The sequence below is a fragment of the Eleginops maclovinus genome, chromosome 3, assembly GCF_036324505.1.
Source record: "Eleginops maclovinus isolate JMC-PN-2008 ecotype Puerto Natales chromosome 3, JC_Emac_rtc_rv5, whole genome shotgun sequence".
Taxonomy (NCBI): Eukaryota; Metazoa; Chordata; class Actinopteri; order Perciformes; family Eleginopidae; genus Eleginops; species Eleginops maclovinus.
In genome coordinates, this window is record NC_086351.1 from 19,267,098 (window position 1) to 19,294,958 (window position 27,861).

Genomic DNA, 27,861 nt, shown 5'->3' on the forward strand with positions numbered 1-27,861 from the left:
AGCATTGTTTGTTCTTTTAGCTCTTCAATATCAAAACCAATAGTTTTTCCAGGGCTTCAAACTGATTATTGATCAGGGACATCTGAAGACTGAGCAAAGGGAAATAAAAGGCATTGTTATCAGCGTTCACAATGACTGCCTTTAATTACCTAACCAGACACTGTTATCAGTAAGAAATTGCCTTCATAGACATGCCCCAGGTTTGCCAAGGTATCAACTCAATAAGTTGTAATCATTGTTGCTACCCAAAACTTTTGTACAAAAAGTTTGGTATCATCCATAATCTCTGCATTTTCCTGGCAGTCAGGATTTATCTCTTTAATAGGAAGGGACCTTGGAGACAAAGTGCATAAACAATTGAAATCATTCTCCTTTTTTTTTTCAAATCTTTTTATTGAAAAATCAACAGTAGTGACAATGACGTATCAGCAAGGTTACATGTGACTTCAGAGCTCTGCATGTCAGGCCAAGTATGTTATAGCGTGGGCCCAAGCCACAAGAATCGACTACTGACTACTTCTAACTTGGTCAGTCAGTGTGCCGGAGAGTTCTCGAAGATTACTAAAGTATGACAAAAGACTGACCGAAATTTGTCTGAGCCTCGTATTGCAAATTTAATCTTTCCAAATGTAAAAATAGCATTACATCTTTCAGCCATTGTGCTGCAGTGGGTGGGATATTTGATTTCCAGTTAAGTAATATTTGTCTCCGTGCAAGCAAAGAAACAAATGCAGTGATGTTGAGTTGCTTCTTAGTCATGCTTGTGTCTTCATTTGGTACACCAAATAATGCAATCATTGTGCAAGGTTGTAAAGTAACTCCAAGGACATTAGACAGTACATCAAATATGGCAGACCAAAACATACGTGTCAGGTCTGCCACACAGACATGATATTTGGCACAACTGCTATCAACATTTGGATAAATGGAGGAAATTCTCGCTCTACTCCAATGCAGGCGATGTACTACCTTAAACTGAATTAGACCCAATCTTGCGCATGAGGTGCTATTATTCACCCTATGCAAAGCTTCAGACCAAATATCTTCTGAGATTTCAGTTCCAAGTTCCTTTTCCCAGCTAATTTTGAATCCAGTTTCATATGCGCGTTCACCGAACCCTTCTTTATTGGAAAAATAAAATGTGATTTTTTCAAATTCAAGACATAGGTATATGTTTTACTGATGCACAAAATGAACTGTGCATCAACTTCAAAAAGAACAAACTTTCTTTTTTTGCTCGATATAGTTAGTATAAAGGGATTAAAATATTAAGAAAGAAATTACATGACGTACCATCACGACAGTCACTCGGCTACTGAGTCGAGTCGACTACTGAGCGCATCAAATTCCCTGCAGCACAGATAGGCCAAGCGATGTAGCGTGATCACCTGCAGCCTGTGATGGCCAAGCGGGGCGTGTCATCATGAATCATATGAGTCGGGTGTGTGTCTTGACCTCCGCCGAACCCCTGAGACTGACTCACCGAACCCCTGGGGTTCGATCGAACCCAGGTTAAGAACCACTGCTCTAGATAGAGAAACATTTTGGGAACGCAGATGATTTGTAACTACCGAGGCCCGAGGGGAAGAATAAAGAAGTTGGATCCACTTAGTAAACGTTTTACCAAAACCAAATTTCTTTAAAACAAAAAAAAGAAAATCCCATTCTACGCGGTCGAAAGCCTTCTCCGAATCCAATGAAACCACAACTTCTGGGGAATCATTAGATGAGGGACTATACACATTCATAAGCCTTCTTTTGTTGGAAAACAAATGCCGCCCTTTAATAAAACCTGTTTGATCAGTTGATATTATATGTGGCAAGGGTGATTCCAAACGTGTAGCCAATCATTTAGAGAGTATTTTAATAGCAGTGTTTAAAAGTGATACTGGTCTGTATGATACACATTTTGAAGCATCCCTGCCTGGTTTTAACAGAAGAATTATGGATGCTTCAGTAAGGGAGTCAGGCAAATTGCCCTGTGACAATGCATGGTTAAACATATCTAACAGCAGGGGACCTGAGAATTTTTTATAAAAGTCAATTGGGAAGCCATCTGGCCCTGGCGATTTTCCATTCTGCATGGCAGAAATGGCAGTTCTAACTTCTCCCAGTTCCATCGGTTGATATAAACAGTCCCTCTGATCAGAGGATAGGGTGGGGGCTTCAAAGGTTTCAAAAAAGTTCTGAAACAGTGATGTGTCCCTCAGTGACTCTGATTTACAGTCTTTGAACGTATCATTTATTTTTAAGGGGTCCGTTGTGATTTCCCCTGTTGCATCTTCAACTTGTGATATCATTTGCGATGCTGATTTGAGTTGATGTGCTAAAAGACGCCCTGACTTCTCCCCATGTTCATAATATGACCCACGCGATCTCATAAGAAGTCGTTCTGTATCAGAGGTAGAGATTAAGTTAAACTGAGTTTGTAACAATATTCTTTCCTTATGAAGCGATGGACTTGGAGAGGTGGAATACTTACTATCCAATTCACATATAGCATCAATTAACTGCAGTTTTTTTCTCTTCCTTTCCCTATTACGGTGAGAAGAGTAAGCTATTATTTCTCCCCTAAGATAGGCTTTTAAGTGTCTCCCATAGTAATGACGGGGATACCGAATCCATTTTAGCAGTCTCCAAAAAAGGTGTTGATGGCTTTAGAAGTTGAAGTGCAGAATGTGTTATCTGACAGTAATGTGGTGTTAAACCGCCACTGAGGACGACTATTGTAGTTATGGTGAAAATGGAGATCCAGTAATATGGGGGCATGGTCCGATTCCACGATCTCAGAATATTCAACCCTCTCCACAGAGTTCAACAGTTTTTTATCAATAAAAAAATAATCAATCCTTGAATATGTGTGGTGCACGTTAGAATAAAAAGAAAACGTTTTACTATGGGGATTCAAATAGCGCCATGGATCGACACAAGCTGCGTGGCTGAAAAAATCCGAAAACTTAAGAGGCCATTTTAAAGAGAGTCTGCACTTTAGGTCTGGACCTATCCAGGTTTGGATTCATGACGCAATTAAAATTTCCCCCCAAGATCAACAGGCGAGTGTTAAGGTGAGGTAGCTGACAGACAACCCTTTGCACAAATCCAGCATCATCCCAATTAGGAGCATACACCAATAATACAGGTATATGAAAAAGTTGCCCAGACACTATAACATAACGGCCTTGTGGATCAGAAACAGAGTTAGATAAAGTGAATTGAATTTTGTTATGTATAATTATTGCAGTACCTCTTGCTCTGGTATTAAAGCTAGAACGAAATATTTGCCCCACCCAATGCTTCTTTAAGCGCAGCTGACCTGAGTTGCGTACATGCGTTTCTTGGAGAAAAGGCCCACACTGAAACATGCCTTAACAGTCCACAACCTTAACGTAAAGCCTAGCTCCGACAGTCCTTATGCCAGTTCGTCTACTATGTGGCCACTATAGCTACTTTACCCGGTGTTGGTGAATGGATGTTTTATTAGCTGCTAGCCCTCCTGTTCGGAAGAAGCCGGCTTGTTGATGTTACCCTCAACTCGTCGAGAACAGAAGGTCTCAGCATCTGCTGGCGTCTCAAACATCAAAGTTTCCCCTCCATAGAACACACCTAGACGCGCAGGATAGAGGAGGCTGAATTGAATTCCCTTCCGATAGAGAGCCGCCTTGAAGTTCTTGAAGGCTGTACGCTTCTTGGAGAGATCGGCGCTGAGATCGGGGTAAAACCTCAATGTATTCCCGTGGTAAACCACGTCGTTCTGCCTTGCCCAACGTAGAGCTCGCTCTCGGTCCTGATATCTGTGGAAGGCGACGATGACAGGTCACGCGCACGGTCCAGCTCAGGTTGCGTAGTGAATAGGTTCCCAATGGCTTCCTTCAAAAGCGTGGAAACCGATGTAACCATGTCTGAGTCCCTTCTGTTTTCACCGTCCTCGGGCAAATTAATAATACAGAGATTCACTCTCCTGGATCGGTTCTCCTAGATCGGTTCTCCAGATCGTCAATGCGGTCTACCAGCCTAGCGTTCAGGGCTTGCAATCCGGCGATAGCTTTCTCAGCCTTAAACAGGGCCTCAAAGTTTTCGCCCGCTGTGGTCTCCACAGAGGCGACTCTTTTTCCCAGTGTGTCCACCATTTTGTGAAAGTTCGCTATAGATGCTTGAATAGGTGCCAGAGATGTTTTAATCAGTCCTGCCATGTCCTCCTTGAAATGTTCGCGTTGTTTCTCCATTTCTGTCGCCAACATCGCAGCGATGTCCGTGGCATTAGCAGCTGCCATGTTAGCTACTTTGCTACCTAGCGTCGCGCCGGTCTTCTTCGACTCAAGTTCTTTCTTTGGCATGTTCCAGCAACACACAACGAAAATATAGTAAAGTAATAAGATGAGAAAACTCTTGAGACTGTTGTTTTGATCCAAATTCAAGTATATTAAGGAGTTTTAAGGTAATTATGACCAAGTTGTCAGGGGACTCCTTATCGCACGTGTTGTTCCTACATATCCCAAACCGGAAGCCCCGAAATCATTCTCAAACAGTTTTTCTCTCTGACATCAGCTTTAATCTGCATTGACGTGACAAGCGTTAAAATGACTCAGCTAACGTTTTGTGATGCAAACAAATAAGCAAGACCTCTGCCTAGGCCATGACTTTTCTCGTCAAGGTAACCAAGATTGAAAAGAATGCGTGTATCAGCCCTTTGGTTGGGTGAGTTGGTTCTTCTCACCATGCTTCACACCTCCAAGTTTTTGCAAATAGTTTCTCTGCAATTCTGCTGACAAACAAACCAAACAAAAACCAGAAAACATATCCCCTTGACAGAGGTAAAAAGAAAACTTTGTATATCACCTGCCAGCTGCTGTGGGGGTTGGCTCACATCATCGGGTGGTGTTGTTTATGATAAGTAGAGAAAAGCATCCTTAAAAATACAGAATTGTTTTAAAAGTTATGAAGGAAACATACACTTTGATAACTGCTGAACATAGAAATTGACAGGAAAGAAGTTGGCAGGTTGGCCCGTGAAATCTTTCCAACATATAGAGTAATGACTACCTCTCTTCGTCCATTATAATAAACAATGTCCAGCATCAGCCCGATCCCTTATCTGACTCTACAGACTACCTAGCTATTCTGGTCTGTCTGTTTGTCATTACATTTGTTTTGTCTGAATTCAGTAACTTTAATGGGTTTTTCTTTTTCCATTTTCAGATGCAATTGGTGTAATAAAGGCTTCAAAAAGTCGAGCCATTTGAAGCAGCACGTACGCTCCCACACGGGGGAGAAACCCTACAGATGTAATCTCTGTGGACGAGCCTTTGTATCAGCCGGAGTGCTAAAGTCCCACCTCAACACACACACAGGTAAGCTGAGCAACGACCTCCTAAATTAAGTAGATTTTAAAAACTGAAAGCTTTTAAAGGTCATTGCCCTTATTAAATATTTCCTATTTCATTATTGTTTTTAATAGAATGATTAAGATACTAGGGGATACTAGGGGTCACCATTATGACACCAAACTTACACCCTTCTTTTACCAATGTAAGACCCATATTACTCCCATCTAACACCTATACAACACCGTAATTACACTGTTGTTACACCACGTTTAGCCCCCTGTTACACTGTTATTCCACCCCTATTACAATGTTACTCCCCCCCACATTACATCCTTATTACACTCTTTTTCCATCAAATTACACTGTTATGAGACCCATATTGTATATTTCAGTTTATTTAAATTGTTATTACACCCATTTACCAAATGGACACAGCCTGTCAAATGACTGTATCCCACACGACACTAAAACCATGTAGGGGTTAAAGTGGTTATAAGTAGTCTAAATTGTGAGGATTAATTAAACCAGATGAGATCAAATTACAAAATGTAACTTATGTAAGTCAAAGCAGGTATAGGCTTTTAAGCTAAACCAAAAAATGGATTGGCATTATCATAGAAAGTTGTATATAATAAATAATAATGTCTTCTTTAGTAAAACCTAATAAAAGGTTTTAAATGCAACTTCCTGAAACCTGCAGACAGAATGTGAAACCCCTGCCTCTCATCTCTCGCTGACAGGAGTGAAACCCTTTAAGTGCAGTGTTTGCGACGCATCATTCACCACCAACGGCAGCCTGAACCGCCACATGATTATCCACATCAAGTCTTTCAAATGCTCCGTCTGTGACGATAGCTTCAGGACCAGCCTGCTGTGTAAAAAGCATATGAAGAAGGAGCACTCTGTGGAGGATCAAAGTAAGGAGGACATTACAGGACATTCTCTTAATGCAGGGGGTCATTCAAATGTCCTTGCATCCCATCACTTAGAAATGATGTTTGAAAAGTTTGAAAACAAAATATTTTAAAAAGATGAAAAGTTTACATTTTCTCCAATTCTCTCAGTTATGCATCTCGATAGAGAAGACCTCGAAGAAGAAGAAGAGGAAGAAGAAGAGGACGAGGACGGGGAGCTGAAGTTAAAGAGGAGGGGTTTAGAAATCATCACATTCACCGAGGAGCAGACGGCCGAGCTGGCGAAAGATCCCGGCGAGGAGGCCTCGGTGTCGGAGCGGATCCTCGCCCAGTCAGCTGCTGAGAGGGATCGCATCAGCGAGATCAAAGACAAGGCTGTGGAACTGGAAACGGAACCAAAGTTTGCCAACTGCTGCAATTTCTGCCCCAAGAGCTTCAAGAAGCCCAGTGACCTTGTTAGGTAAATACCACTCCTGTTTATTAATCTTTAGAAGAAACTGTCAGACGGCGTGCTCTTCATGAGATATAATTAAAGTTTGAAATTAGGTCTTTTTTTTAATCTTAGCTGTTCTGTAAAAGTTTAAGATAACCTTCTTTTTTTTTGTTATTATTGTTATTTTTTTTACTTAACGATAATAATTTTTGGTTGCTCCAAGTACTGGTATCATAACAGCAAGAATAGAAATTCTACACAAATTCAGTCTCAAGGTCAGGGGTTGACAATCCTCTCGAAGCTGATTGGTCAACTTAAATTTGCAAAAAAAGCCCTTATCATTTCATTGATGATATTATTTGGAATTGTTTTTCTTGTTACCCAAATGTATTCAGTTGATTGCATTTCATATTTGTCTCTTTGTATTCCACCTATGGCAGTCTTTCTCACTCTACATGATACAATAAAACTGTTCAGATGTCGTTTTTGTCAATCTAGCTTTTCCCCACACCATGAGGCTATACCTTTACATAAATGTAGCCATATAAATAATATATAAACCTCATTAATCGAAGGTCAGTAGGCTGTCCAAAGTCCCCATTCAATTTGCAGATGCAATTATGTGTCAGGCTTCCTGATTAAGGATGAAAAGTGTGAAATGACAGACATCAGAAAAACAATATGTTCATTTTCTGATGCATTTATAACTTAAAAAATTGCTTTTTTGAATACAGTGGAAAAACAATCAGTTTAAAATCTCTCTAGAAGCTGGCCCATGTTTATTAAATTAAGCTTTGACTTTTGTTTTGCCAAAAAATTGCGAAACTCACCAGCGAGCAACATTTTCATTTACGTTTTCCTATTTGGAGTCAGAGTGCTTTTGCAATTTCTTGCAAGCTCATGTAATGGCACTGGGCACCATATGGAAAAGTGCTCATGGGCAAAACACTGTCAATGTTCTATTGTGTGCTGTCTTTTTTCACTCTAAATCTCTCATGTGTCGTCTTTCAAATGTACCTTTGTTGATATTCTTCAATGTCTAGGCATATTCGGATCCATACGGGAGAAAGACCTTACAAGTGTGATGAATGTGGGAAGAGTTTTACAGTGAAATCTACCCTGGACTGCCACGTGAAAACACATACAGGTTCGTGTTTGATCACTGTATTTGGTTGCTCATTGATGTTGAGGTTCAATTTGTACTGAAACATTGGGGTATTTGGAGTAGTGTGTTTTGGGGGGATTTGATGCAGGCTCTGTCAAAACCAGACAATATGAATGAAAATATAAGCTTACTTCCCAAAACTAGGGAATAATACATTTTTAAGAATAACTTCAATGTGTACGGGATTCTCTACTGGTTTTCATGCCCAATTTATCGGAACTTTGTTATGAATAATTGAAGAATAGACTACTGCCTCGACTGTTGTTTTCAACAACTAACTTTTATTAATAATTAGTTATTAAAAGGGAAGGAAAAAACTGTACAAAAACTTCCTGACCTGATTGCAGACTTTTCCTAGGGCTTTCCTTGAAATTTCAAAGCTGTTTGATGTTTAAGGACGGTTATATCACTGTTTTCTTACCAGATCCCAAATTCACAAAGAACAGAAGTAGAAGACCCCTCAAGTAACTTTCACTTTTGTTACTTTATCTTTGCAGGTCAGAAACTATTCAGCTGTCACATGTGCAACACCTCATTCTCTACAAAGGGCAGCTTGAAGGTGCATATGCGCCTCCACACAGGCTCCAAGCCCTTCAAATGTCCCTTCTGTGAACTACGATTCAGAACTTCAGGCCACCGCAAAACCCACATCCAGTGCCATTTCCGTCCAACCCTAGAAAGTCGCAAATCCAAGAGGTCTGCCTTGTCTTCTGGTCAGGGTCAAGACCCAGGGACTGGGCAAGCTTTGGGGCCGGGCCAGAGCCAGCAGTCAGCAGCTTCAGATGCTCTTCAATCTGTGGGTCTGCTGCAAACTGGCAACTCTGACCCCAACATGTACCTCCCTGCCAGCCAAGTCCTGACGGGGCAGTTTGACCAGAATCTACTGCAACAGGGACTGGTGGGACAGGCCATTTTACCTGCCTCTATGTCTGGTAAGCCCTTTGAAAGGTTCACACAGAACACAAAATACAATGAAATTAAAGGAAGTAATAAGTCAATAATGAGAATTTTCTGAAAATTCTCATTATTAATAACATCAGTATTTGTTAAGTAGACTGCAGTCGTTCTGTTATATGCGGGCTGGCAATCTTTGGGCTTGGGTTTATCATTAGCCAAAACAGTGACATGATGTTGCAACCATGTATTTTATTTGTAATAAGATTAATATCATATGACATGTTCCTATATTTTGTCTTGAACCATTAGCTGCATGTCTTGACCTATAACCTTGTCATTTGCAAGATTCATAATGTATAGCTAAGCTACATCTATCTGGCTAACCTTAGCTTAGCTTAGGTTACAGTTAGCTAGTTGGCCACCCCACCCCACCCCGCCTTGCATTACTCTTGACCAGTAGAAAGAAATGATTAGTTATCCGCTTTGTTTTGTTATTTTAATTGTTTATATGAATGACGTTAATTGTTAAGTAATTTTGTTGGCCAACTAACATATAAACTCAGAAAGTATGGTGCTAGTGACAATGTTAGCTAGCAAGTAAGCTTAATCTACCAAGCAGGGTGCACAACCTTGCATAGGTTGTTTTGTAACCTTAACTGATAAGGTAATTTGCTAATGGAAAGCTTACTAATTTACATACAGATACCCAAGAGTGTGGATGAATTAGTTTATGTCCACTCAAGACAGTATTTTGCTACTTTAGCTACAAACTGTGTTTTAGAGAGGTGTGCTTGAACGTCACTCCCTTCTTACATTGAAATTAGCCTACAGGCTGTAATAGACAGCCAAGAAAGTCAGGAAGGTTTTAGATTTTAAATTCTGTTCAAATCTGATCAAATATTTGCAAAGAAAAAGCGATTCATACCTTTACATTGTTAAATATAGTTATTTACCTAATCATGCAGAGTTTTAGATATGAATACCAAATGCATTGTTTTACTGCAATAGTCTAGAGCATGAGGTATGAAGTAGAAAATCAGCTGTCTGTTTTGATTTATTTACTCAAAGTTCTAGCGGACCATGGTCTGCAGGCATAATTTAATAGGGATAGAGTGACCAAACACCTAAAAAATGGAGCCATTTACTTTTATTAGTCACTGTGTGTAATGAATGACCCAACAACAACACATGTATTGGCACTTGGCACTTAACTCTGGCCGTAACATTACGCTGATGATTAATGCACCAAGGTGTATGCGCGTAAATGAAATGCTTGACTTGAAATGCTTGCTTGGTAATCATTTGCCAGTTTCTCCGGCCAAGATGAATGACATGGCCAGTGCTGGGAAATGAAAGGTGCTTTGTCACCACAAGCCACCTTCTTTTAGTGTACCCATTTTTCTCCAATCAAACAATTTACTATTAGAGCATTTTGAACACAAATAAATGTTTTCAGGATAACAGAACTGCTCCAGAGAGGATTTTATATTCATTTTAGCTGCATTTATTGAGGCAGATAAAACATATAAGTAATAAGAATAAGTACATTCTAGAATAGTGCATAGGGTTTTGAAACATGCTCTCTGTGAAATGTTGATGAAATGGTTTGGATGTTAAGGAGAATACAATTGTTGAAGAAAGCATTATAGCAAAAGGATTTTCAGAATTCCAGATTTCTTGATTACAATCTAATTATTGAGTGGAAACTTCAGCCAACATTTCTTGAAAAAGTTGCATATTTGAATACATTTTTCTCAAGCTTGGAAATATATAGAGGAAGATACCTTGTTGATATATATAATATAATAATATAATATAATATAGCTGAGTTAAACAACAACAGGAAAGAAGGACATACCAAAAATGTAATTTCCCTTGAGGTAAAATTGATTTGTTTTGCATTAGCTGAGTATGAATACCAAAATGTGTGTATGTGTGTTTGCTGCAGCTGCAGGAGACCTGACGGTGTCCCTTCCAGATGGCCTCACCACGCTGGATGGCATCCACCTGCAGCTGACGCCTGCCAACCTGGTGTGCCCCAACGTCCAAATCTCTGGCATCGATACCAGCAACATCAACAACATCACACTACAGGTTACACACACCTCCTACTAAACAAATTGCGTAATTTTCGATGGGGGTCATCCCCTTGATCCTTAGGTAGTTGTTAAACATTAATGTTAATTGAGAAAATGTGGCTCTGCAGTTATTTCTTATTGAGGGGAATCAAATATCTATGAGTAGTAATCTCCTTTTCATAGAATTTCTACAGTACATGCTCTTGTGAACGAAAAAGTAATTACACAATCATCACATAATAATTATAAAGGAACAGTTTATAGGTCAGAAAAGTTTTAAGTACATTGATATTCTATGGAGACGTCCTCCCTAATTATTCTTACGGAATATGGAATTTAATGCATGCTTTCATTTTGAGTGCTTTTAATTAAAAGTATGTTTTAATGTTAAAACTGTGGCTCATTACCTCGGTAACATCCTCTGGCTTTAAAACCTTGCCTTCTCTTCATTTCCTTCAATAGAGCGGAGCACAATTTAAGCAGTCGACTCTATAATTATTTCTGGGGCGCATATCATTTTGTACGAACCATTTCATTAATTACATAGCGTGTGCAAAAATGTTTTTTGAACGTGTTTATTTATCAGCTACATTTTTTGGGTAGAGTATTTGTACATTTCGTTACACATGTCAAACCACCCTCATCAACATTGGCTAATTAATTAAGTAATTCGGAGATTTGTTTATTACCAACACTGTTGTTTTGGGTGGGAATGTATTCCCTTAATGAATGGCAGTGATGTGGTTAGGAGGATTTCAAAAACAATTAGTTGCTTTTTGCTGCAGCTGTTTTGCCATACTCCCAATGTATTTGATAATGATGGTTTGTCGAGGGCTTAGCTTCACCATAGGGAGGGTTCTTTCCCACACACTTTTGCCCTTTTTAATACAAAGTACACATACTTTCTTTAGCAAGCTAACATTGGCAGTATTTGAGATGGTTAAGTACTATTTAGAACAGTAGTGGTGCACTTAACTTCTTGTGGCCAAATTGAGTGCTAAAACAACACTACACACAACTATCAGTTTTGTATTGTTTTAACCTGTGTTCAAGATCATGAGGTTTTTTTTTTTAATCACTTGCCTCTCAAGCCTTCAGTAAAGACATTTACTCTAGAAAAGGAACCCTCCCTAAACATATATATGCATAGGTGGGATTAGAAGAAGTATGCAGGCTAAGCGGTATATTACACATTTTAATCTTCATTCTTGGGATGTTTTTCAGACAACAGATTTACGTTGTGATAATAATATGACCCTGAAACATTTTTCAAAAAGCAACATGTGTTCCACTGTGTCTGTTTGCTATACATTTCTACTTGCTGCACGGTTCTTTTTCCGTCTGATCTAAAGTAATACTTTCTATTCCAGATCGACCATGCCCTCCTCCAGCAGACCTTACAACAAGGCGGTCTCCTCTCTCAACCCCTGAGTGTGGACACGAGCCTCATCTCCCACTCTGGCAGCCAGCTCATGTCCACCTCCGACCCCTCTGTGTCCGCCAATGTCGTCCTCCACCCACTGACCAGCCTTGCCCTGCAGCCCTCCACCATCACACAAGCCAGCCTCTCTGAGCATGATGCTACAGGTTTGTTTGGCAGTCTGGAAAGAGAACAAGAAGCTCTCTGCTAAGACCTGAATAACTAACCTTTTCATGGTTTCTACAGGTTCTCACGACCTCAGCCATGTCATAGGCAGCTCGGGGCTGGTATCCGGAGGCAACGGCGGTCAGGAGATCACACTGACCATCAACAACTCCAGCCTGTCTCAAGCCCTTGCACAGGTTCAGGCCCATGCTTCAGCTTCCAGTTCCCACACTGCAGCAGGAAACCCTCAGGAGATCACACTCACCATATCAGGTATGGCGCCACTCTGCAATGCAGGTCCATCCTAAAACGGAACATTCTGTATTCAGTAACCTAGTGCAGAAACATGCTATCTATAACAAACCAACAGATGAGATAAAAATCCCTTTACGGATGTGTAATGCATTTATTGATTTCCTCACTCCGGCCATACTCTTGCACGCAGGAGAGAAAGAAACAGACGCTACAATAACTCACATTCGATAGATTCATTTTGAAGCAGCTTCCCAGATCAGATTAAAAGCAACAATGTTAGGGGTTATGAGCGATAGAGGCTCTTCACAAACTAATTTCTTCCCGTACATCATCTCTAGCACATCGCTGTTCGTATATCAGCTGAGGATATACATTGTATACACAGTGTCGAGATTAATTGTGACTGTACATTTTATGAGCCTCTCCAGTGTCACCATAGATCATTTCCTGCCAGCCTGATGGTACAGTCTGACTATTTCCTCAAAAGGATTACTTGGACGGTATAACATTCAGCAGTCTGATATATTTACTGGATTGGGTTCGAAAGACAAAGGAGATAGCAAACCATTGTTCTATAAAAAAATATTTTTTCTTTTTTGACAATGAGGGGAGCGTTCTTTCAGCACAATATTATATTTTTCTTTATATAGAGGCAGTGGAATAGAAGATCACAATGCATGGGTTTCAAGCTAAAATGTTTCATGTGCTTTTCCCTCTGTATTATTATTATTAAGTGTCTGTAAAAACATATTCCTCTATATTACAGGCCAGGATCTGCTCCACCAACACAGCCACCCTAATGGAGCAGAGATGAACAGCAGCATCAGGCTATCATCACCACTCAACAGCCAGCCCAACAGCGCAACCCTGACTATCACCAATGACCACCTCCTACCTCAGATCCCTACCAACACTGGAATGGCAGGTTAGGACTTTTACAAGTTTGTTGTGTAATTAGGTGTAACTACGTCTTAACTTAGTTAGTTAGTCAGTGAATCACAGGACTTATCTTGCTGATAGTAAAACAAAAAAAAGTAAAATAGGATGCTGGTGCTTGCAGGACTGGTAGGCTTCCACAAGTTAAAATTCATAAGGCTTTTTTTTTTCAAAACCTTTAGTAAATTGTTACAAACTTGCTTTTTTACTGTTTTCTTCCCCTTTGTCCCTATCCTGGAATTGACTATCAACCATGCACCAGCCCTTCTATTCTGTTGCTTGTTTTATTTTGCCATATCAATTACATACACACAACTTCCTTCAGGGAAGGATAAGTGAACAAAATGAGATTTGTTTTTGAGTAAATAAGATGCTTCATTTTGGGTTTTTAAAGTTTTGATTTTGCATACATTCCTTGGAAACTTTTCGATTTTACACAAAATATGCAGTTTTTCCGCAAGCCTATCTTCAAAGTTAAAATGAACAGCAGTTTAAATAAACAAACGGACAATGCACATCGATTGCTGTAGGTATTAAGGAGTTTTGTAGCCTGCAACTGCATTAATATCAAACACTTTGATGGGATATTACAAGCTGATATTAGGGTTGGCAAGTTTTGTGTTTAGTTACATTTAAAGTGCTTGAATTTTTTTTTTTATTAAACTGCGAAACCATCTCACTTGAACTGAATCAGGAGTGAAATAGGCCTGCCTGTACCTGAAGAATTGTATTACTTCCAAGGGGTATTTTAATTAGGTTATTATTTAATTGATTTACCATCTGATGACTTCCCTTAAAATATTATACTGCATCTCCTTAAGACAAAATGGGTTTGATAGGCCTTCCATGGTTACAAAGAAACCCCTTTGAGTTTTATAAGTACCCACAAATCCATCTTTGACCTGCATCAAGCCATCATTAGTGACCTGCTCTACTCAATCATAACACCACTTGACTCAGGGACACAACTTTAAGTCTGAATCATGTTAGATGTTGTGCAAATATCACCACAATAAGCCACTTGAGCTGAATTGATTAAAATGCACCCCAGTGAGAGGAAGACCTTGTGCATTTACCCCTATTGCAATCGCCCTCAGGCTCCCCTCTTGCTGGTTTGAACAACAAACAATGGATCACAATAGCCCAAGTACTGCTAACCTTATCTAATTCAACACAAAGCCTTTTCTGTCCATCAGATATTACAGGTGAAGAGTAGAGATCACTAAATCTGTCGCTACTTCTGCTACAAAGGACAAATTACAGCTGAACGAGTGTATGTAGTCCACGATAGGAGCATGAATGGTGACAATATGAGTAACTGTAGTCCAATTCCTTTAATGGTTCAAAAGGAGCTTCCCTTGCCTCCAGCACTAGTGATAGATCCCAGAATAACACTAAAGCATTGATCGAGAAGCTCAAACAGTCTCTAGATCAATGCCCTTTTTATGAAATGGCATGGTAAGGTGTGTGCCCTCCCATGGAGTCATCAACGTGTATGTCAGAAGCTGAAATAACTTCAGGTTATTCAAGGTCCAGTTAGGTCCTCAAATTTCACAGAAATGTCATAGCCACTGAAATGGAGGATTGACACAAAATGTCAGATTACAAGGTGACTCAGTGATGCTGTGTTGGTAACTAAACTTGCCTTTGACATAGCTACATCTAGCTTAGGTACTGTTGTTTCGCTTATCAACCTTTCCATTCTTGTATCAACAGCTGTTTTTAATGGCGGCAAATTTACTCAAAATTCCTATTCATTTTGATACCATTTCTGGGTATACTCGTTAACATGGTCAAGTAGAGACAAAAATTCCTCAATTTCTAGCTGGCAACCGTCGATTTTGTAAGCCAAAAACCCTACTTTGAGCCAGCACCAGTTTTAGCTAGCTAGCTAATAGACGCTAACTCTGCATGAGCTAACCTCTTTAGCATTTATTGTTTTATGATTACTTTTTTTATTTGAACCCTGTAATAGATATACAGTACGATGTGGCTACCTACATAACATAAATATAAAGTGACAGACGATTGAGCTACATTTTCCAGGAAAGAAGTAAGCATAGTTGTGTAGTAAGCTAGGTTTTTGGACTTGGAATATCAGTTAAGGCGAAAATCAGTCAATGAAATATAGTAAACAACACACCATGATCTTCTGGTCCTCCTTTAATTTTGACCGTGAATATGGGTTGCATGCACACTTTTAATGCTATAAAACTATTCTGATGAAGTGCAATTATAGGTATTATGTATAGGCATCAATCAAGAGGATGTGCATTCAGAGTTTGAAAACTATATTTGAATTAAAGTCACTTTTGCAAACCAATGTGTGATATGAAAGTAAAGAGTGTGTGTGCTGTGAAGTGAGCGAATATGATTTGTTTTGTCAAAGATGGCCTGCTGATTGTTCTGTTTACTGGTTTGCTTTTCGCCTGGAAGCTTAATCAAATTTCTGGTCTCTCATACCTCTTCATTACCCTCCCCTCTCAACTCAAGTGGAAAATGTTCTCACCACTCCACAGAGACACAGAGAGCATCACTGCTTTTGTTGATTAGACTCAGGCATTCCAGTCACTCTGTATGTAAATGTAGTTCAACCTTTGCTCTGACTGATAAACTGTATATGGGGCACATTTTGGCTCTTCTATAAAATCCAATATTGTTATATTCACCTCTAAAATAATTGAGCTTCCTCCCTGGCTCAAATGAATGAATATGTCTTTATTATTTTCAACCAGTTAGCTAAGGGCTTTGGTGCCCAGCGGGCTTCATCAATACAATGTTCTACCAACAATTATTGCAATATTAAAACTGATTGGGTTTATAAAAAATGCTGCTGCTTTGCATTAAAAAACACACCCACTGTCCTCTCATTTAACTCTAATTTATCTCTCGACTGTCAGTTTCCAGCCTGCCATCAAACACCACCCTATCGCATACTGCCGTGTCCCAGAGCCTAGTGATGTCACCAGGAGGCGTGGCCAGCGATGACAGCGTTACTTTAACGCTGGCAGATGCTCAGGGTATGCTGGAAGGTGTCACTCTAAACCTTAATACGCAGGTAAATGTGGACCCATGAACAATGCAAAATGTGTCATCATCAAACTTTCATCATGTAGTTTGTCAGCTGCCTTACTATAACACCTTTTAACCTTTAGGGTCAGACATTCCCAGCAGTGCTGAGTGACCCGGGACAGCCAGCCAGCTCAGGCCAGCAGGTTATACTGGTCAGCCACCATTCCCAATCCAGAAACGGAGCGTGTGACAATGGATACAATGTGAGTGTCTTGAATTTGTCTTTTTTTTCTTCGAGTTTGCTACCCAGGGAGAAACTGTCAACAGAGTTGGAAGTCGGTTGATGAATTGAGCAAATGCTTAAAATGGCAACACGATAATATACAAGATGGATTACTATGTTATGCAAGTGTCTCCCAGTTGATCGGTATAACTTACATGAATCAGTGGCTGCCTCGAAGTATTTAAAACACATTAATCTATGTCCCACACTTTCCCAGTGCAGTATACACCATGAGTTAAAGATTGTAAAGGGATAGTTGGTACAAGATACAGTGGGGCAAAAAAGTATTTAGTCAGCCACCAATTGTGCAAGTTCTCCCATTTACAAAGATGAGAGAGGCCTGTAATTTCATCATAGGTATACCTCAACTATGAGAGACAGAATGAGAAAACAAAATCCAGGAAATCACATTGTAGGATTTTTAAAGAATTTATTTTCAAATGATTGTGGAAAATAAGTATTTGGTCAATAACAAAAGTTCATCTCAATACTTTGTTATATACCCTTTGTTGGCAATGACAGAGGTCAAACGTTTTCTGTAAGTCTTCACAAGGTTTTCACATACTGTTGCTGGTATTTTGGCCCATTCCTCCATGCAGATCTCCTCTAAAGCAGTGATGTTTTGGGGCTGTCGCTGGGCAACACGGACTTTCAACTCCCTCCAAAGATTTTCTATGGGGTTGAGATCTGGAGACTGGCTAGGCCACTCCAGGACCTTGAAATGCTTCTTACGAAGCCACTCCTTCATTGCCCTGGCGGTGTGTTTGGGATCATTGTCATCCTGAAAGACCCAGCCACGCTTCATCTTCAGTGCCCTTGCTGATGGAAGGAGGTTTTCACTCAAAATCTCACGATACATGGACCCATTCATTCTTTCCTTTACCCGGATCAGTCGTCCTGGTCCCTTTGCAGAAAAACAGCCCCCAAAGCATGATGTTTCCACCCCCATGCTTCACAGTAGGTATGGTGTTCTTTGGATGCAACTCTGCATTCTTTCTCCTCCAAACACGACGAGTTGAGTTTTTACCAAAAAGTTCTATTTTGGTTTCATCTGACCATATGACATTCTCCCAATCCTCTTCTGGATCATCCAAATGCCCTCTAGCAAACTTCAGACGGGCCTGGACATGTACTGGCTTAAGCAGGGGGACACGTCTGGAACTGCAGGATTCAAGTCCCTGGCGGTGTAGTGTGTTACTGATGGTAGCCTCTGTTACTTTGGTCCCAGCTCTCTGCAGGTCATTCACTAGGTCCCCCCGTGTGGTTCTGGGATTTTTGCTCACCGTTCTTGTGATCATTTTGACCCCACGGGGTGAGATCTTGCGTGGAGCCCCAGATCGAGGGAGATTAGCAGTGGTCTTGTATGTCTTCCATTTTCTAATAATTGCTCCCACAGTTGATTTCTTCACACCAAGCTGCTTACCTATTGCCTATTCAGTTTTCCCAGCCTGGTGCAGGTCTACAATTTTGTCTCTGGTCTCCTTTGACAGCTCTTTGGTCTTGGCCATAGAGGAGTTTGTAGTATGACTGTTTGAGGTTGTGGACAGGTGTCTTTTATACTGATAACGAGTTCAAAAAGGTGCCATTAATACAGGTAACAAGTGGAGGACAGAGGAGCCTCTTAAAGAAGAAGTTACAGGTCTGTGAGAGCCAGAAATCTTGCTTGTTTGTAGGTGACCAAATACTTATTTTACCGAGGAATTGACCAATTAATTCATTAAAAATCCTACAATGTGATTTCCTGGATTGTTTCCCCCATTCTGTCTCTCATAGTTGAAGTGTACCTATGATGAGAATTACAGGCCTCTCTCATCTTTTTAAATGGGAGAACTTGCACAATTGGTGGTTGACTAAATACTTTTTTGCCCCACTGTACTTATCTGTTGTCAGTGTAGATCGATGTCGGTAAACCCAAAGTCTGTAGAAAAAACAGGAGTACCAGCAGTAAAGCTAAGCAATGTTCTACTGTGGAAAGTGGCAACAGCAATATGTTGGCCTCCTAACCTTTCAGTCTGAAACCCTTTCAGAGAGGGAACTGAAGCAGTTAAATCCATCTATACTCTTTTCAAAGCCCCTTCCTGCTAAAGAAAATAGCAATTTGACCCTGCCAAGCTCAGAAGTATCTGGTCTACTGCTGCCTCAAATTGTTGATTTGTTTGTGTTACTGTATGACTTTGGTGACTTTGAGTCTGTATCCTTTAAAACACCTAAGTCACACAATAACACAAACAGGCTAAGGCAGCGCTAGACCAGCAACTCCTATTTTCTGCAAGGCAAAATAACATTTTTTATCAAAGGAGCCTGGTGTCTTAGAAGAGAGGTATTCCGTAAAAAAAAGTTTGATATTACTAGATACATTCACAGTGCTTGAGAGGTGTGAGTTTTCCGAGTAATTGTGAATATGTTGTTCACTCATCTTTGTGCGTTGATCCAGATGACTGACGATTGCCATAAGGGTGGGAAGGATGGCCAGATGGAGGCTGACACTCGGAACCAGTGTTACTACTGCAATGAGGTTTTCCAGAATGCCAACACACTGCGACGGCACTGTAGACAAGCTCATGGAAAGGACCGATGTCACGTCTGCACCCTCTGTAACAAGGCCTTTAAGCGAGCCACGCACTTGAAGGTAAAAACAGCTATTTTCACTTTATGATCATCGCTACATATTATATATTTTAGCTTTTCATATGAATATATAAAATTACAAATTTCATCGACTGTACATTTTAGTCAGTACAGGCTGGAAAATGAGTGCCATCTCACAATTTCAAGGAAAAGTGATTTGTTGAGTAGCATTTCAGATAGACTGTCGATCTCAATAAAAAAACAAAACACTTAAACTGAGAGGTGCTTTGCATTGGAACTAGGAAGAGGAGCATGTGTGCTTTTTTTTTCTGACAATCCTCTTCATGTGTTGGAGACACTCGTGTACATAAATGATGGCGCACTCCGATCGGGAGGCTAAAGGGAGAAAGAGGATGTGACTTCTTACACAATTTTCCATTTTCCATTTAATTATATCCAGACAACCGAAAAGTTTGGCCTTATAATTTCAGGAACAAGGGATAAATATTTAATGATAAAGTTTTAGAATTGACTGCAGGCCCATCACTAGATGAGTTGAGAGAATGAGTAGACTTGTGCAGGGAAGGAATCTTATTATTTTCCCCATACGGCCTTGACAGCCAGATACAGTACATGAAGGGTTGGTCCATTGGCTACACTGAGAAATAACATCATCTACGGTTAGGAGACTTTCACAATTACTTAGTACCTTAAAAATTCAATCTTTCTTATTTGTCAATGACATACACGGTTTTCTTGATGAGATCAGAAGAATATTACTCAGCAAAAAACTGGAACAAGTGGAAGAAAGCTATCCTGGTTTGCTTTGTGGTTTATGCTAAGCTAAGCTATCCAGCAGCTACTATAGCTTTAGTCAAAGTAAACTTAATTGTCAATCATTTTTTATGTTTTATGTGTAAACATACAGAGTTGCAAAGGTGTCCAATGTTATGAAAGTCAATGAAAAAATTTACCATACTTTCCACTTAATTTATTATTTTGAAAAAACATTTTCCTATTGAGATTACAATCTAGATAATGAGATTATGATCTCATTATCTAGATTCAAGTCTTTTTTAAATTATTTTCCCATTTAGAGTGAAATAGACAGTGATTGACAGGTTTCTACTATTGTATTGTTGTTGTCTGTTTTTCCTCTTTGAATTTAAGCTCTTTAAATTGTGTTTTCATGAAATTGTATTATAATTTGCCTAAATGCCAAACCAGGAGGCTTCAAAGCTATAATCCACAAATCAATGGCAACGCTTGTTTTATAAAGTCTATGACCCTAAAATTATGTGAGCATGATGAATTAAGATTAACCTTACTTTATTTTGTGAATATATAAGTCATAGTGTATTTCCCGAACTATGCCGGGGCACTTTTAACGAACACTCCCTCTGTAATGAACCCCTCTCCTTTTAGGCGTTCTTATCTACTTATCTACTTGCTCTATTCCCAATTTATTTTACGCTCTTATTATGCCATTGTTTCCATTCAGATTCCTGAGTGCTTTGTGTTTCAAAGTATCTGTCCTGAATACATATCAACGCTGCGGTTCAGTCTCAACATCAATATTCTGTGAACATCTCTTCTCTTTCAATCCTTCATGAATTTCCTAATTCAGTGGGAACCAAGGTTCTACTTTATCAGAATATATTTTTTTAAAAGGTCCAGTTTATTCACCGAAAGACGTTTGGAGGGTCTGAACAACTACTGCTGGATTCTATTTTTTTTATATTCCTTTAGAAAAATGACCATTAATGGGTTTAGGCATTAGCCATTTTCTTAAAATATATTACCCGTAGAAGGCAGTGCCAATGTCAGTTGATTTTAAAAAATATAATAATCAATATGCTGATGCATATACCAGTCTCAAAAACTACTATCTGCTGATTATTTTTGTAGATCAATCAGTTTTTTGGTTCAACACATTGGAATTTGTAATCGTCCCAAAACACCAAATATATTAAGTCACCTTTCATACATGGCTGAAATAACCATCATATTGTCATTTTTGAGAGACTGGCACATTTTTGCTGTTTCGCTTGCTCAATTTTTAATATAGTTCATTTCTGCTGAACTACTAATCAAATAATAATTTTACCTGTTCTGAACTCCACAAAGATTTGCTAGGTTATCCATTCAGTGCACATAAAGGGAATGGCGGGGCATAATGGGTAAACTATTAGCTAGATTTACCTTATTACCATTAAAAGTTAATTTTTTTCTTGAAATCACAAGTCTCACCACACGCATTTTCCATCTCATCTCAACAATTGTCAATCTAAAGCCTGAAAAAAATAGGAACCACAGCAGGATAAAAAAAGAAAAGGAGTCAGTTCAATGTCTCTTTTGGAATGATTGTCCAGACTTCCCAGAATCTGTCTGTGTGGTTCAAAGAACCTGTGATTTCTGCCAGAAAAACAGGTCAGACATCTCCGTTCTACCTATCCAGTGGAAGGACTTTTTGTGCCAGATTGTTAACCGTGAAATTAATTTTTGGATCTGTCTACAGGAACATGAACGAGTGCACCAGCCGGGGCCTTCACCCAGCTCCCAGAAACCCAGAGTTTTTAACTGCTCTACCTGCGTGAAGGCCTTCGCCAAGCGCAGCCAGCTGGAGAGACACAACCGAACACACACAGGCAAGAGGCTAAGGGAACTAGTTTGCACAGTGCATAGTCATAACCAAAATCTAATTGTATTTGATTATATGGTCAGCTTAATCTCCCCTCCTGTTTTAATTTCAAGTTGAATATGGATAGTTATGGCACTTCAGTTCCACAGTCATTAAATCAGCCTTCATAAAAAGATTTTGAATATAAAGGATTTAAACGCTAATTGATGAGATTATCTCCAATTTAAAAATAGTTAAAGCAAATGACAAAGGTATTTAGAGTAAGTTAAGTTAAATTTAGTTTGGGCACCAATAAAGCAAAACTAATTCTGAATCATCCAACAGCACTTCAAGTTAATAGTCCATAGACATATTACTTAGAACATGGAACCTTATTAGCTGGCTAACTAGCTAAGTTTCATTGTAAACCTGGTTATAACTAAGGGTAGTGTTAGCAGCAGCACAGCTATCTACTCAACTCAACATTTAATTTGACACAACTCTGTGAAGTGCAAGTATTTTTCTGAACATAGAGAAATATTTGAGCACTATGGAAACATATTGGTTACATCTACAATACGTTTCATTCTGAAAATTGAAGTGAAATGAGCAGAATGTGAAGACATGAACACGGAAGGGTTTTTTATAGCTTCACCCGATTTGTACTAGAGACGAAAAATAGGCATGCCTGAAATACGTCATCTCAAGAGACTTTTTTGCAATTTATCTCAAAAAGCAACATGGAAAAAAAGAACAAATACCTTATCCTCTTTCATTCAGAGGTTTTTATTCCAGGCATTTTCCCACCTACATCTGTAGCTCAATGAATGTGCATTGAATGAAAAAAGGGCCTTTAGCTGTGTAGCCAATGATTACTTTTTGAATAGGATCCCTTAGGAATAGGATGTGGTTTATCTAAATCATGGTGTGAGACCAAAGAGTAGTGGTTTTGGTAACATATGCTTGCACAGGAATATCGAAAAGAACTACGATGTGTGAAACTGCCCATGCTTTGTCATTTTTATGACAGACGATATCAACATATCCTGGCCTGAAGATTATAATATGTTTTGGAAAAAGCCACTATTGTTTGTAGTTGTTTGGAAAGGCCACAGTCAAGCATCGCAAGTGTGTTTAAGAAAATCTCTACATATAGATGATTATATTGTTATTTACATTCATTTAAATTTGTAAAACCAGTTTTACATAAACTTAATATAGTATGATACTGATGAACAGTGTTGCTTAAGGTTCAAAGATAAAATCAGGCAGTAGGAGGGTTTCCTCACAAAAGTACAACAGCAGAGGTTTGCAGATTTATGAGTAATACCGACACAGGAATCCTCTTTTAATCAACACAATGTACTAAACATGGATTTAAAAATGAAATAGCACAATTTCACTGAAATACCAACAGTGAATTATAAGTAAACATTGTCCTTTTTTTCTTTTTTTGCAGGTGAGCGGCCCTTCAAGTGCAGTCAGTGCGACAAGGCCTTCAACCAGAAGAGTGCTCTGCAGGTCCACATGGTCAAACACACTGGAAAGAAGCCCTTCAAGTGTGAGGTGTGCAGCATCAGATTCACCCAGAAGAGCAACATGAAACACCACATGAAGAGATCCCATGGCTTTGGTGAGCAACGTCACACAAACTCGACTAGAAACACTCAAGAAGCAAAATATATATATATATAAATAACCAGTAGTCATCCCTCTCTTGTTTATGGAAGAGGATTAGGCCCTATTTGAAAAGTCAGAATTATGAGGTTAATGACAAGATAAAAGTAAAAGTTTGGAGATTAAAGTCAATATCCTGAGGGTAAAGTCAGAATTCTAACAAAATATTCTGATTTATTCTGACTTTTTAACTCACAGTTTTGAGAAAAAAAGTCAGAATTCTGAGTTCATCCTCAGAATTCTGACTTTAATAATTCCACATTTTCTCTCAGAACTGTGAGAGAAACATCTAAATAGGTCAGACAAAATTCTGATAATTCTGACGTTTCCACCACAGATTTTGATATTTTTCTCAAAAAAGTTGTACACTCTTTTGTATGTGTCTCTTCATCGACTCAGCGCACTTAATTTCAAAAACCTCAGGATTGATAAGCCCTTTTTAATGAAGTCCCCCTTTTCACACCTTGTTGTGTTTGTGCGGGAGTTTTTTATGTCTCGACGGGCCATCATCACACATCCATCATCACACAGTCCAAAGCCATGCATATCGAAAAGTGTCCCTGAGCCCTGCTGAGAGGCAGTGTTGAACGTTTACTGTCTCTCTGTCTCAAGTGTTCTGCTGCTTTTCACTCGATGATCCTTTTCATTATCTGCCAAGAATGCCAGTCACCCACACACTCGCCACTAATGTGCATGCACACACAAGCCCTCCATCTCGAGGATTATTGTTATGAAAGATGACTTTGATCGCCCTGAACGTCTTCCTTTTTTATGCCTGCAAGAGGCCTTAATGCGAAACCATTTCTGACATGTCTAAGTCGTGGCTCTCTTTTGGTGCGTCCAACACACACTCACACATATTGTTATTCATTCCATTCTAAAAACCACCCTTGGAGACTGGCAGGGACTTATTGACAATAACCTGAGGAAGAGAAGATCTGTTTTATTTATTCAACACTTCTACAGAGGCTTCCACTTAGCCCCCCTCCCCCACTGTATTGGAGTACTTAAATTCAAAAGACATGTCTGGAACATCGGCTTCTGTAAAGTCGATTTAGAAAGTTTGAGAGACGTTTTCAGGGTTTTCGAAAGTCCTGGGGGAAAAACAGAACCCAGAACTAATTAGAAAATCTTTGGATAATGACACACTTTACTAAGATGGAAAATTATCTACTTTTCTTACAGGTTCTACTCAGATTAGCATTGTTAAATGTAGGAAGGGTGGTTCATGAAACTGCAGCTACTAAACTGTCTGCATAGATCGAATGCTTTTATACATTACCTCAACACTGCAGTTGAAGAGAATTCCTGTTATATATTATTGTTATAAGATAATGGCAGTTTTAACGGGCCTTTTTATGCTTTTCTGGTTTTACTTTTCCTGTAGTGTGTTATATAGGTTCTTGTGCGTGTACATGGTCTGCAAAGGCTAAAATCCCAAAGTTCCCTCCAGAGGGAGTTTGTTTCACCCACACTTCACCACCTCACACCCCCATTTTAGTCCTTTGATTACTTCTGTAATGTAATGACATCGCTACATAACACTCACACTTCCATTGACTAGCGATCCAACACATTGTACGTGATAGGATAAGCGGAGGGACACCTGTAACTGGTTGACAACAGAGCCGTCCAGCTAACCAATGAGAGCAGACTGGGCTCTGGTTTCAGCAGAGGTGGAATAAATACTCAGATCTTGTACTTGAGTAAAAGTAGAAGTACCAGAGTGTAGGAATACTTTGCCACAAGTAAAAGTCCTGTATTCAAAATGTAAAAGTACCAAGCTATTAGCATTAAAATATAAGTACAGAAAGTAAAAGCAGTCATCGTTTGATTGGTCCATTTCAGAATAGTATATATGATATGTTTTGTAATTATTGATCATTAAAGTTTTATCAAAGCTGGTAAAGGTGCAGCTAGTTTGAATGATTTTGTATACTGCAGGGTCGCTTGTACATTTTACTCCAGGTGGATCTAAAGTCTGATTTAAGGGTTGATTACATCATTAATACAAATCCGTAAAGTAACTACTGTAAGGTATTCAATAAATGTAGTGGAGTAAAAGTACATGATTTACCTCTAAATTGTAGTGGAGTAGAAGTACAAAGACGCATACAATGAAAATACTCAGCTAAAGTACAAGTATCTAAAAATGGTACAGTACAGTACTTGAGTAAATGTTCTTAGTTACTTTACACCTCTGGGTTTCAAACAGAGGGCGAAAGGGCAGTATGAGGAAAAATAAAGAGCTCTTTGAACATTAAACCATGGAAACATGTCACAGTAGAGGCACTAAATACAAATATGACCCTGAAGTGGACACAATAGGGCCTAAGGTTGGACTTTATCTACAATAGTAGTCATCTTTTAAATTATGCAATATTTGTCTGTGCAAGAATTTACACAAGCACACACATGCTAGAACTCCAGGGATCGCGGAGGAATTTTTCCTGGGAAACTAAATCATGTTTTGACAGGAACTCCTAGGAAACCAGGATCCAAGTTCCCAGAATTCCACAGAGACTGCTCATGAATCCAGGCCTGTTTGTGATGTTAGATTAGAAAAAAACGTTTAAAGTTCTCCGTAACATTAGTTTTATTTTTCACAGTGTGTTGCGAGGCTGGTCCTCTTACAGCTGTTTCCCACACGCTCATGTGCTTGCAACTTAATGAATATGTATTGGACTGGTTTCAGATGGACAGCAACGGTAGAGGGGGATAATTAAAACACTCCCACTGTAAAACTCTATTCAGTGCGTGGCCTGGAGCAGCAGGAAAAGATGTCTGAATCTCTCAGCCTTTCCCAAAGTGACTTATTGTGGTTTTGTTCGGTCATTATTGTCAACTTAATATACACCCATGGTTCCTATCATATTTTAATCTCACAACGAGCATATTCCACATCTATACCATCCTATTATGTAGTTTGTGCAACAGATATTTAATATCAGGGAATGGAAAATGTGAGATATTAAAACAAATGTTGGAAAACAAAGAGGGGCTATTGCTTTCTGAGTAATGGTCTCATTTGCATGACAGCCACTGGCAAATTCAGTACAGAATCCAAGCCACAGGCGCTGCAGTGTGAATGCATTTTAATGGAATTCTTCCTTTTGTTTCCAAATCGCTTTTATTACATATCGACACATATCGATTGCACTCACTCCATTTTCATTGTTCCTCTTTCTCCCTCCAGGTCAGATGCAAGAAGTGGCCGTGGGCGAGGAAGAATCAGCGTCTCAGGTCGAGGTGACGCCTGACCTCGACCTGGAGGTGGTACCTGAATCATCCGGAGACTGGCACAATGTCTTCCCCTGACACCCCACCCTCACGATTCCGAGAGCAGTGTTCAAACAGAAAAGCCTTGCCAAACATTGTCCTCCTACCAAAACGCTTATTTGGTTAGAAAAAGATTGAAGACTCCACTGTATACCAGGGGGTTTTACCCGAGCTGCAGGCCCATTTCTTTTTGTCCAAATTAGCAGTGAATTGAGGGGAGTCTGGTTCCCTGTGATGAGCTTAATGACTTTAATCTGTTTTGCTCTGATTGTCATCAATATGATAACCTCCGGAGAGCTGATACTCAACAAACAGAGAATTCTCCAGAAGAAGCAAGTCACTATCGAGCTGAGATTGGACGAAGAGGAAACTGGATCTGGAGACAAAGCTCCCCATGGACAAATGGTTCTGTTTTTCTCATTTTATGTGTGCCCACAAGAACAAACAAGGCTAAAATCAGCTGTCTTCAAGAAATGTGTCACCTTTTTTATATATTTTGCTGTACATATTTCTTTTTGAAGTAAAAGGTTATTTGCAATTTGTTACGTCGTTGTTACACATGTTTGGCGAGGTTCCCTGGATCTTATACGAGGTTTTTGACTTGATGTCAGTTTTGGGTTTCTTGTTCATATCTTTACAACTCGCAGCACTGATGTTTTATTTTGCTGTATATAGTGTATTTATATTTTTGATGAACATGTCATTCAAACATAATGTTGCATTTGTATTGAAGCAAAGCCAATGTACAGATGCTTTTTTCCCCTTTCTTTTTTTTGCAGTTGAATTTTCTATTGTCCATAATAAATTAAGAAGATTAAACTAATTTTTCTACTAA

General features: G+C 39.3%; 1 protein-coding gene across 3 annotated transcripts in view; it reads left to right on the forward strand.

The window, feature by feature from the left end:
- LOC134862353 (zinc finger protein 236-like) overlaps positions 1-27,861 on the forward strand; it is a 60,217-nt gene extending 32,356 nt beyond the window's left edge. For all 3 annotated transcript variants that reach the window (XM_063880230.1, XM_063880231.1, XM_063880232.1), the window contains 15 exons: positions 5,197-5,348; positions 6,065-6,241; positions 6,389-6,698; positions 7,715-7,818; positions 8,334-8,768; positions 10,682-10,827; positions 12,182-12,398; positions 12,478-12,669; positions 13,418-13,576; positions 16,488-16,645; positions 16,743-16,862; positions 19,317-19,511; positions 21,969-22,098; positions 23,530-23,703; positions 26,944-27,861. In XM_063880230.1, the coding sequence (XP_063736300.1) occupies positions 5,197-5,348; positions 6,065-6,241; positions 6,389-6,698; positions 7,715-7,818; positions 8,334-8,768; positions 10,682-10,827; positions 12,182-12,398; positions 12,478-12,669; positions 13,418-13,576; positions 16,488-16,645; positions 16,743-16,862; positions 19,317-19,511; positions 21,969-22,098; positions 23,530-23,703; positions 26,944-27,065 (2,791 nt within the window). In that variant the 3' untranslated portion in view covers positions 27,066-27,861. The remainder of the gene's footprint in view (positions 1-5,196; positions 5,349-6,064; positions 6,242-6,388; positions 6,699-7,714; positions 7,819-8,333; positions 8,769-10,681; positions 10,828-12,181; positions 12,399-12,477; positions 12,670-13,417; positions 13,577-16,487; positions 16,646-16,742; positions 16,863-19,316; positions 19,512-21,968; positions 22,099-23,529; positions 23,704-26,943) is intronic.